The sequence below is a fragment of the Chiloscyllium plagiosum genome, chromosome 4 (genome assembly GCF_004010195.1).
Source record: "Chiloscyllium plagiosum isolate BGI_BamShark_2017 chromosome 4, ASM401019v2, whole genome shotgun sequence".
Classification (NCBI taxonomy): Eukaryota; Metazoa; Chordata; class Chondrichthyes; order Orectolobiformes; family Hemiscylliidae; genus Chiloscyllium; species Chiloscyllium plagiosum.
The window spans coordinates 1,125,748-1,137,886 of record NC_057713.1 but is presented as its reverse complement, the minus strand read 5'-3'; the positions used below and the strand labels follow the sequence as shown (position 1 = coordinate 1,137,886).

Genomic DNA, 12,139 nt, shown 5'->3' with positions numbered 1-12,139 from the left:
GTCCATGTGCACAGATCTTTGAAAGTTGCCACCCAGGTGAATAGTGCGGTGAAGAAGGCATATGGTGTACTGGCTTTTATTGGTAGAGGAATTGAGTTCCGGAGTACTGAGGTCATGTTGCAGTTGTATAAGACTCTGGTGCGGCCGCATCTGGAGTATTGTGTGCAGTTTTGGTTGCCATACTATAGGAAGGATGTGGAGGCACTGGAACGGGTGCAGAGGAGGTTTACCAGGATGTTGCCTGGTATGGTAGAAAGATCGTATGAGGAAAGGCTGAGGCACTTGGGGTTGTTTTCATTGGAGAAAAGAAGGTTTAGGGGTGACTTGATAGAGGTGTACAAGATGATTAGGGGTTTAGATAGGGTCAACAGTGAGAATCCTTTTCCACGTATGGCGTCAGCTATTACAAGGGGGCATAGCTTTAAATTAAGTGGGGGTAGGTTCTTTACTCAGCGAGTTGTGAGTTCATGGAATGCACTGCCAGTAGCAGTGGTGGACTCTCCCTCATTATGGGCATTTAAGCGGGCATTGGATAGGCATATGGAGGATAGTGGGCTAGTGTAGGTTAGGTGGGCTTGGATCATCGAGGGCCGAAGGGCCTGTACTGCGCTGTATTCTTCTATGTTCTATTGATGTGGATCTGGAGTCACAAGTAGGCCAGGAACAGGTAAGGAAGGACTAAAGGACATTAGTGAATCTGATGGGTTTTTCTGACAATCAACAGTGGTTTCATGGTCATCATTAGACTCTTAATTCCATACTTTTATTGAATTCTAATATTACCATCTGCCATGGTGGGACTTGAACCCAGATTCCCCAGAGCATTATGTGTATCTCTGGATTAATAGTTCAACAAAATACTACTAAGACATTATCTCCGTAGTGAAGTTCAGAGTGGCTTTCTTATGAGGACAGGTTGAGTAGATTGTACCCACTGGAGTTGAAGTGAATGAGGAGACTTTATTGAAATATATAAGGCTTTTAATGGGCCTGATACTGTAGATGCAGAAAGGCCATTTCCCCTTGTGGAAGAGTCTAAGATCAATGAGTATAATCAGAGATTAAGGGGTTACCCATTTAAAACAAAGATGAAGAAATTTTTTTTCTCCGGGAGTTCTGAATCTGAAATTCTTTACTGCAAAGGCTTGTAGAGGCTGGGTCATTAATTATATTTAAGGCTGAGAGAGACAGATTTTTAGTCAGAAGGGAATCAAGGATTATGTGGTAAAAGCAGGAAAGTGGAGTTCAGGATTATCAGATCGAGTCACGGTGGCACAGTGGTTAGCACTGCTGCCTCACAGCGTCAGAGACCCGGGTTCAATTCCCGCCTCAGGCGACTGACTGTGTGGAGTTTGCACGTTCTCCCCGTGTCTGCGTGGGTTTCCTCCGGGTGCTCCGGTTTCCTCCCACAGTCCAAAGATGTGCAGGTCAGGTGAATTGGCCATGCTAAATTGTCCGTAGTGTTAGGGAAGGGGTAAATGTAGGGGTATGGGTGGGTTGCGCTTCGGCGGGGCAGCGTGGACTTGTTGGGCCGAAGGGCCTGTTTCCACACTGTAAGTAATCTAATCTAATCATGATCTCATTGAATGGCAGAGCAGGCTCAATGGGCTGAATGGCCTACTTCTGCTCTAGTGTCTTATGGTCACAATAGATACCAAAAGAAAGGGGGTCTGTGGAGGAAGAGAGACAGCATTAGAAAGCAATATGCACCAAGAGAGGAATGGTGCAGAAATGATTTACAAGGATGTTGCCAGGATTGGAGGATTTGAGCTTAGGGAGATGCTGAATAGACTGGTGCTGTTTTCCCTGAAACTTTGGAGGTGAGGGGTGACCTTATATAGGTTTGTAACATCATTAGGGGCATGGATAGGGCCAAATGCTGGCAAATGGACTAGACTAGGTTGGGATATCTGGTCGGCATGGACGAGCTTGACCAAAATGTCTGTTTCTGTGCTCTACATCGCTATGACACGATAAGAGACACATGATAATGAGTCATGCTATAAATTGCCTGCCTGATGGAATAACTCCATGAATTGATGTGTCACAGAATCGAAGCAGTGCTGAGTAGGGTTTTTACCTCTTTATCTCTCCAATTGTGTCTTCAGGTCTAACCCGAGCTATTCTCTCAGTGTCATTCAAAAACTTTAGCCTCAGCATTATGAAGCTGTCCTCAGTACAGTCACTGTCTGAGCTTTGGTCACCAACGTTTAGAGTTTCAAGTCCCTCCCCATCACCAGCAGAGGTCAGACGCTGACGTAACTGCGCAGTATCAAGTGGTGAGGTGAGCAATTCAGACACATCATCTGTATCCAGCCCCTCAGCTCCTTTTTCAGTGGGAGATGTTTCATGTTTGGCTAAAGTCTCTTCTTCCACCTCATTCCCTTTTGCTTTTTCCTGAGCCTCCACCTCCTCATAATGATTCGATCTCTCTTCCTCCTCGCTCCTTTTCTCCCTTTCCTCTTCCTCTGCTTCCTCCTCCTCGCTCTCCTTCCTCTCCACTTCCTCCTCCTCCTCGCTCAGCTCTTCCTCCTCCTCTTTGCTCTGCTTGTACTCCTCAGCAATGCATTCAGACTCTGATGCGTTGGATGTAGTTTCTCCTTGGTGTGATAAGTGGTTGGGCGGAGAGGTGCAATGGGTCTGCTGCTCCTGTGTGACAGCTACAGGGGGATCCTCAGCTGGTTGTAGCTCCTGATCAGCTCGTTCCACAGTGCGAGTGGAAGCCCAGGCTAGGACTAACACCAACACCATGAGAAACAAGCTGAAGAGTATGGTCACCTCATCACCGATTCCTTCAATCACTGCCATGACACAGATTACCGCCTGCCAGAAACATTCAACTGGGAAACTGAAAAGCAAAAAGGAAGACCATGAGCTGCAATATACTCAAAGATGATTTCAGGAAACAATCTGAGTGAAAACAAAATGATTAGGAAACCTGGTGAATTAACATGAACATCATTCAGAAAGTATATTTTTCATGTTCACAGTAAATGACCATGGCTATCTGGATCAGCATTTACTGACCATTCTAAATTGATGAGGAGGTATTTGAGAGTCATCCACATTGCTATGGGTCTAGATTCACACACAGGCCAGACCAGGTAAGGACAGCAGTTTCTTTCATTAAAAGGACATGACTAAACCTGATGAGTTTTTCCTGACAATAGAGTGGTTTCACGGTCATCATGAGTCTCAATTCCAGATTTTTATTGAATTCTAATCCCATCACCTGCCATTGAGAGATTCGAACCCAGGTCTGGAGAACATTACAAGGGTCTGTGGGTTAATAGTCTAGGCCAGCAACTCCCTTTCGAACACTGGTTATTCGAATGGAATTACTGACTGTGACAATAGATGCTCTGTCAAAGACAGCCAGCTCATATTTGAAAAGGGGAATTCAGATTAGGGTATATTGCATTTTTTTTTAGTTAACTTGAAATTTATAATCTTAAAAATTCCTTTATATCTGACATTTAAGAGAATACAAGACCAATATGTGCAATCCACCCACGCAGTCAAACTGTTTTAGCTGTTACCCAGTGAATCTACAATGTATGGTACATGCTTCAAGGTCAATCTCTCCTCCTCGAGATGCAGGGCCCATAACTGACCCCACTCATTCAAGATACAGTCTGACCCCACAGCTCAGTCTGATTGCAGCTTTGCTTCAGCCCTCACTTTTCAATTTACATAACCCCTAGCTTTATTGTTATTCTACATTTTACCTCTGCATCTCTGTAACACTCAGACTTCCAGGGTTGCACCACTGAGAAATTTCTCTGCTCTTCTTTCAGTCGAAAACAGATGACCCTACATTTCCCCACATGGAATTCCAGTTCGAGTTTTATTCCTCCATGAATCTATCAATGTCCCTGTGCAATTTATTGTTGTGCATGAGTCACCTGACTCAATGGAAACAGATAGAAACTATTTCCTCTGTTGGACGAGCCCAAACAAAAAATTAACTAAAAAAGTGACAGGCCATTGATGATAGGATGTGAGGAAGCACTTTGACAGACAAAGGGGAATGTGGATATGTAGAGCTCTCTCTTTGTGTTGATACATGCGTCTGATAGATCTTTGCTGGGTAAGGGTTACAGTATGAAGTCCAATGAGTTAGACATAGATCAGCCATAATCGTGTTGATTGATGAACAGGCTCGAAAGTCAAGAGTGTGGTGTTGGAAAAGCACAGCCTGTCAGGTAGCATCTGAGGAGCAGGAGAACCAATGTTATGAGCATAAGCTCTTCATCAGGAATCATAGGGCTAAGTCACATTCTCCTGCTCCCTACCTCACCTAGACCCACATGCGACTCTATAATTCTTACAACTCCAAGTTTTGACAAAGCAAGAAACGTAGAAGGGTCTGCAGAGTAGAACAAAGATGGAACAGCTATTCAAAAATTAGAATGTATAGGAAGACATCACTTGATAAATGTTAAAACAAAGGAAACACTTTTAGGAATCATGACACATTGGGCCTATTACAGCCTCTGAAACAGATGAGCAGTTACCAAGAGTTTCTTGTGATGCAGTGGTAGCATCCCTACCTTTGAGCCAGGAGGCTCAGGTTCAATTCCCACCTGTTCCAGAAGTGTGTACTAACATTTCTGAACAGGTTGATTAGAACATAAATTTTTTACAACCATATCAGGACAACCAGGGAATGGCCTGCATCACCACCTTAAGAACAAATAATTGTCAACTTTTTAAAGAGATTACTGTATATTGATACCCAGCACATTAGGATAACAACAGTATACCACATAGTACACTCTGGCTAATTGCCAGAGAGTTGTTGATGTTCTGCAGATATGGTTCACTGAATTCCCCAACAGAGTACTGTGCACCTACCTGGCATAGGCCAGCATCCACACATCTTGTTGATGCTGAACTGAATACAACTGTATGCGTCATAACCGGAATCCTCTGCTGAACATCTCTCTCTGGAATCGGCTGATTGGGCCATGTTCAATCAGTCCACAGGTACCTTGGACGAGTACGCCACCACTATCACAGACTTTATCAGCAAGCCTGTGGAGGACTGCATACCGAGGAAGTCAATCCGGGTGTTCCCCAACAGGAAACCCTGGATGAATCAGGACAAACAGAACCTGCTAATAACCAGGGGTGAGGCCTTCAGATCAGGAGAGTCACTCAAATATTAGGAATCCAAGCATGACCTTCGCAGAGCCATTAAGACAAGGACCAATACTGATCCAAACTAGAGACCCAGACACCCAGCGACTATGGCAAGGGCTGAATGACATCACAGGTTCTAAAAAGATAGCAGACGATGACATATCCCTCCCACATTGTCTCAATGCCTTCTATGCTCACTTTGAGCAGAATTTCTGTGGAGACTAACACCTATTCTGACACGTCCTGACGAACCTATGCCAACAGTCACTGCATCAGAGGTCAGATCTGTTTTCCTTTACGTGAATCCAAGGAAAGCGATGGGACCAGACTGAGTACCAGGCCGTGCATTCACAGCATGCATAGATCAACTGGCAGAGGTCTTCTCGGACATCTTCAACCTCTCCCTGCAGCACCTGCCTGTTTCAAGAGGGCAAACATCATCCCTGTGCCTAAGGCTGCTCATGCAGCATGTCTCAATGACTACCGCCCAGTCGCCCTACCTTCAGTGGTCATGAAGTGCTTTGAAAGGCTGGTCATGGCATTAAACAACTCCAGTCTCCCCACTACTCTTGACCCATTGCAATTTGCCTTTCGGACCAACAGATCCACGTCAGATGGCAGATCACTCCTCTGATATCTTGACACCAAGAACAGCTACATAAGAATCCTACTCATTGACTACGGTTCAGCCTTCAACACTATTATCCCCTCGAGACTGATCACTAAAACTTAGTGATCTCGGACTAAGCCCCACTCCCTGCAACTGGATCCTCAGTTTCCTGACCCACACGCCACAGTCAGTGAAGATTGGGGACAATATTTCATCCTCACTAACACTCAACACTGGAGGCCAGGGGTGCGTACTCAGTGCGTACTGTACATACCCATGACTGTGTCACCAAATACCAGACTAAAGCCATTTACAAGTTCGTTGATGACACCACCATAGTCGGTGGAATCTCAGATGGTGACGAAACAGACTACAGACGGAGGTGGAAGACCTGGAAAAATGGTGCACTGAGAACAACCTAGCTCTCAATGCCAGCAAAACTAAGGAACTCATTACTGACTTTCAGTGGGATGTTACACATGTGCCCCTACACATTAACAGCACAGAGGTGGAACAAGTGGAGACTGTCAAGTTCCTGGGAGTGGTCATCCACAACAAGCTTTCTTGGACTCTGCATGTGGACGCTCTGGTTACAAAGGCCCAACAATGTCTCTTCTTCCTCAGGCAGCTGAGGAAATTTGGCATGACAGCAAATACTTTAACCAACTTTTATAGGTGCGCCATCGAGAGCATTCTGTCTGGATGTATCACTACCTGGTATGGCAACTGTACCATTCAAGATCGGAGATGGTTACAGAGAGTGGTGAACTCAGCCTGGACGATCACAAAGTCCAACCTCTCAACTATAGAATCTATCTACCAGGCCCGCTGTCAAAGAAAGGCCGCCAGCATTCTCAAAGATCCATCACACCATGGCAATGTTTTTTTACAACCTCCACCGGGGAGAAGGTACCGAAGCCTGAACACACATACAAGCCAGTTTCGTAACAGTTTCTACCCTACGGTTGTTAGGATACTGAATGGACTCTCAAACTCTTAGCATTCGTCTGTACCTGTGTTTTTGTTTTTGACACTGTTTACCTATTATTTATTATCTATGCTACTTAACTATGTGATCTGCCTGTATTGCTCGCAAGACAAAGCTTTTCACTGTGCCTCGGTACACGTGACAATAAATTCAATTAAATTCAATTCTCCTAGCTTCCTGTCCTCACAATATCACTCCCTCACACATCCAGCGACTTACCAAAAACCACCAGCTAATTCAAACCATCTGTGCTGCCCCTCTCTCACTCACGATGACATGACCAACCCACCTTTATGGCCAACAGTGGCTAGCACTGTTGCCTCACAGCACCAGAGACCCGGGTTCAATTCCCCCCGCAGGCGACTGACTGTGTGGAGTTTGCACATTCTCCCCGTGTCTGCGTGGGTTTCCTCCGGGTGCTCCGGTTTCCTCCCACAGTCCAAAAATGTGCAGGTTAGGTGAATTGGCTATGTTAAATTGCCCGTAGCGGTAAGTGAAGGGGTGAAATGTAGGGGAATGGGTCTGGGCGAGTTGCGCTTCGGCGGGGTCGGTGTGGGCTTGTTGGGCCAAAGGGCCTGTTTCCACACTGTAAGTAATCTAATCTAATCTAATCCTTCTTCCCTGATTTCATCTCAGCACTCTAAGGACCACATATCCTGAGCAAGCAGGACTCCTGCAAACATCCTCTACATCAAGGAATGGGAGACACAGGAAGTCATTAACAATTTTCTTGTGGAAAACTCCATCAATTGAATGACTTGTTTTGAACAGCCATAGCGACAGGGTCAGGACAAGCCAGGGCCCCTGTGCAGTCATCCTGCCCTGCTGGGGCCTCAGTGCAAATCCGAAATGAATTTGTGGAGAGAGACAATCAATGCTCCACACTGCTAAAGAGTGAGCCATCTACAGAGATGATAATTTGATTCTTGTGATTTGCAATCACTAAATAATAAATTAGTCCCCTAGACCGGTGTGGGGAATTGAGACAGGACGCAGCAATGAGCTATGGCACTGTGTACAAGCTTAGAGTGAATGAATCTCAGGACAGATAAGGTGCATGAAGGTTGTGAAGAAAATAAAGGAAATTGCAGGAACACAATTGCACAAATGGCCCACAACTCAGTAAATACTAGAGAGGAAAAGGCAGAAGTTTGCCCAGGTGTGTTCTGCACACAAAGTGCAGCACAGTTCAACACGGCTGAAGGGAATTTTTTTTCTTTTGCTGAATGTGGGTATCACACTGGGTCAGCACTAGTTGTCCATCACTAGTTGTCTTCAATAAGGTGGTGGTGAACTGATTCTTAAACCTCTGCTATCCTTAGGATGTACCAACACATACAATGCAGTTAGGCAGGAAGGAATGGTGATATTTCCATGTCATGATGATGAGTGGCTAGGATGGGAACTCCCATGTATTTGCTGTCCTTGTCCTTCTGCAGGGTTTAAGCCACAAATTTGGAAGGTGCTGTTAGAGGAACCTTGGTAAATTGCTTCAGTGTAAATGGTAAATATTGCTGTGAGTGAACATCAGGGTGGAGGGAATGAATGAAGGTTTTGATGCCAATCTTTTGAGTATTGTTGGAGATACATCTATCTGGGAAATCTGAAAGTATTCCACCACCCTCCTGACCATGCCCTGTAGACTGGCTTTGAAAAGGTGAGTTGCTCACTGCAGGATTCCTAGCCTCTAGCCTGCTCTTGAAACCACAATAATTATGTAGATCATCCAGTTCAATTTCTGGTTAATGGAAATCCCCAGGATGTTCAGTGAAGATTCAGTGATGGTCAGGCCACTAAATGCCAAGGGCATTGGTTAGAGTTGGAGAAGGTCACTGCCTAGTAATTTTGTTACGTAAGCATTTCTCGCCACTTGTCAGCCCAAGCCTGGATATCGTCCAGAACTGGCTGCACTTGGATATGAGTGGATAAAGAGTGGAGCTGGAAGAAATACAGCAGTCAAGCAGCACATTCTATGTGACTGAGATATTGTTCCAAGGTGAAATGGAATGGAATCTGAATATTGAAGGAGATTTAACAAGAGCAGGATCCTAGAAGATAGAGAGGTGGCTCTCTTAGTTAATATTACGTCCAAGTTTACAAAACAAGTAAGAGAAGAGCTTTGGGTAGAGATGAGAAATTAAAAAGTCAAGTCAGTCGCGGGAGTGTGCACAGACATCCAAACAATAACCAAGCAGTAGGATGAAATATAAAGTTCTTAAAATATTTTAAAGACAGTTTCTTAAATCAACACATTCTGGGACGACCCAGAGGTCAGGCTATACTAGAACAGGCATTGCATAATAAGATAATATCAATCAATAAAGTCATACTGAAGTAGGGGCCTGTATTTAAAGAGAGAAGACAAAATTCAAAGGAGATGTGAGAAGCAGGTCTTTTTTTGCAGAGTGCGGTAGGTGTGTGGAGCGTGCTGCCAGGGGCAGATACAATAGGAACATTTAAGGGGCTTTTAGTTAAGCAGATGAATGTGAAGGATATGGACCAAGAGATTACTGCAGTGGAATTTGGCATCATGTTCAACACAACATTGGCAAAGATGGCCAGGTCAGAAAATAGGACAAAACATAAAAGGATGCAAAAAGTGATCAAAAGCAACGATGTAAAAATGACAGTATGTGAATAGGCTCGCTAGAAACGTAAAATAATAAGGGTCTCCACACCGACTTAGAAAGGAGGAGTTAGCAATTGGTCCTACAGATCATGACTCTGGATGATTAATCCTAGAAAATAAGCAAATGGCAGGTGAACCGAGCAGACATTTTGCATCAGCCTTCACGGTGGAGGATACAAGTAACAGCCTAGAAACACAAGAACAAAGACTAACATTTATACTTCATGCTGATTGGTAGGTAAATGGAGTCACTGGTGCACAGGGCCTTGTTCTTTGCAGATAGAACACATTGAATCTGTATCAACAAAGCAGGTGACAGCCATTCTCTGGTTCATTCCAATACCATGACTAATCCGGGTCAAACTGTATGGTTCAAAACAAAGTCTGTCAATCAGCACTGACAGTGCTTTCTCCAAGGCAACATTGCTACTAATCCAAGAGTCCACTTGCTAATGAAATAGCCCTCTCCACTCAAAGTATGAATGTTGGCTTTTTCCTTAAAATGGTATTCTTGTGAATTGCCCTGATAAGTGCACGACAAAAAGCTTCACCAAAATGTATTTTAGGACTTGGGTTTTGGCAAAAATGGCTACATGACATAGTTGATGTGTACAGTTGGGTATAGTTCTCCAAAATTAAATATAATGAGAAGTTTCTATCAGAATGAAAAACAGCGAATGTTATGCCTGAAATGAAGCATATAGGTCCTGCAGGCAGTGTGTTGGCCATCACTGTGAGAGAATTCAAGCACAGGAATGGGGATGCCTTCCTGCAATTGCACAGGGCTATGAAGGGAGTGCAAGAAGCATTTACCAAACTGATTACTGGAACGGTAGGACTGACGTATGAACAGATACTGGATCAGTTGTAAAGTCAAAGTCATAGAAATGTACAGCTCGGAAACAGACCCTTCGGTCCAACTTGTCCATGCTGACCAGATATCCCAAACCAATCTAGTCCCATTTGCCAACACTTGGCCCATATTCCTCCAAACCCGTTCTATTCATATACCCATCCAGATGCCTTTTAAATGTTGCAATTGTATCAGCCTCCACCACTTCCTCTGGCAGCTCATTTCCCTCAGCGTGAAAAAGTTGCCCCTTAGGTCTCTTTTCGATCTTTCCCCTCTCACCCTAAACCCATGCCCTCTAGTTCTGGACTCTCCCAACCCAGGGAAGAGACTTTGTCTATTTATCCTATCCATGCCCCTCAATTTTATAAACCTCTATAACATCACCCCTCAGCTTCTGATGCTCCAGGGAAAACAGCCCCAGCCTATTCAATCTCTCCCTATAGCACAAATTGTCCAACCCTGGCAACATCTTTGCAAATCTTTTCTGAATCCTCTCAAGTGTCACAACATCCTTCCAATAGGAAGAACAGAATTGCACACAATATTCCAACAGTGGCCTAACCCATGTCCTGTACAGCCGCAACATGACCTCCCAACACCTGTACTCAATACTCTGACCGATAAAGCAAAGCACACCGAACGTCTTCATTATCCTATCTACCTGTGACACTACTTTCAAGGAGCTATGAACCTGCACTCCAAGGTCCTTTTGTTCAGCAACACTCAATACGACCTTACCATTAAGTGTATCATTCCTGCTCTAATTTGCTTTCCCAAAATGCAGCATCTCGCATTATCTAAATTAAACTCCATCTGCCATTTCTCAGCCATTGCCCCATCTGATCAAGATCCTGTGTAATCTGAGGTAACCTTCTTTGCTGACCACTACACCTCCAATTTAGTTGTCATCTGCAAACTTACTAACTGTACCTCTTATGCTCATATCCAAATCATTTATATAAGTGATGAAAAGTAGTGGACCCAGCACTGATCCTTGTGGCACTCCACTGGTCACAGGCCTCCAGAGTGAAAAACAACCCACTACCACCACTCTCTGTCTTCTACCTTCAAGCCAGTTCTGTATCCAACCAGCTAGTTCTCCCTGCATTCCATGAGATCTAACTTTGTTAACCAGTCTCCCGGGGGGGAATCTTGTCGAACGCCTTACTGAAGTCCATATAGATCACATCTACTGCTCTGCCCTCATCAATTCTCTTTGTTACTTCTTCAAAAAACTCAATCCAGTTTGTGAGACATGATTTCCCACACACAAAGCCATGTTGACTATCCCTAATCAGTTCTTGCCTTTCCAAATACATGCACATCCTTCCCTCAAACAACTTGCCCACCACCGATGTCAGGCTCACTGATCTGTAGTTCCCTGGCTTGTCCTTACCACCCTTCTTAAACAGTGACACCACGCTGGCCAGCACCTCACCTGTGACGATCGATGATACAAATACCTGGGCCCAGGAATGGGCCCAGCAATCATTTCCCCAGCTTCCCACAGAATTCTAGGGTACACTTGATCAGGTTCTGGGGATTTATCCACTTTTATGTTTCAAGACATCCAGCACTTCCTCCTCTGCAAAATGGACGTTTTTCAAGATGTCACCATCTATTTCCCTACACAGTATATCTTCCATGTCCTTTTCCACAGTAAATATTAATGCAAAATACTTGTTTAGTATCTCCTCCATCTCCTGCAGCTCCACACAAAGGCCGCCTTGCTGATCTTTGAGGGGCCCTATTCTCTCCCTAGATACCCTTTTGTCCCTTTGGTTCTCCTTAACTCTATTTGCCAAAGCTATCTCATGTCCCCTTTTTGCTGTCCTGATTCCCTCTTAAGCATTCCCTACTGCCTTTATACTCTAAGGATTCACTCGATCTATCTTGTCTATACCTGACATGTAT

At 44.5% G+C, this 12,139-nt stretch overlaps 1 protein-coding gene across 2 annotated transcripts in view; it reads right to left on the bottom strand.

Moving 5' to 3' along the window:
- The window catches only part of tmub1 (transmembrane and ubiquitin-like domain containing 1), a 23,949-nt gene that overhangs the window by 4,887 nt on the left and 6,923 nt on the right, over positions 1 to 12,139 (bottom strand). For both annotated transcript variants that reach the window (XM_043687551.1, XM_043687550.1), the window contains exon 2: positions 2,081 to 2,848. In XM_043687551.1, the coding sequence (XP_043543486.1) occupies positions 2,081 to 2,808 (728 nt within the window). In that variant the 5' untranslated portion in view covers positions 2,809 to 2,848. The remainder of the gene's footprint in view (positions 1 to 2,080; positions 2,849 to 12,139) is intronic.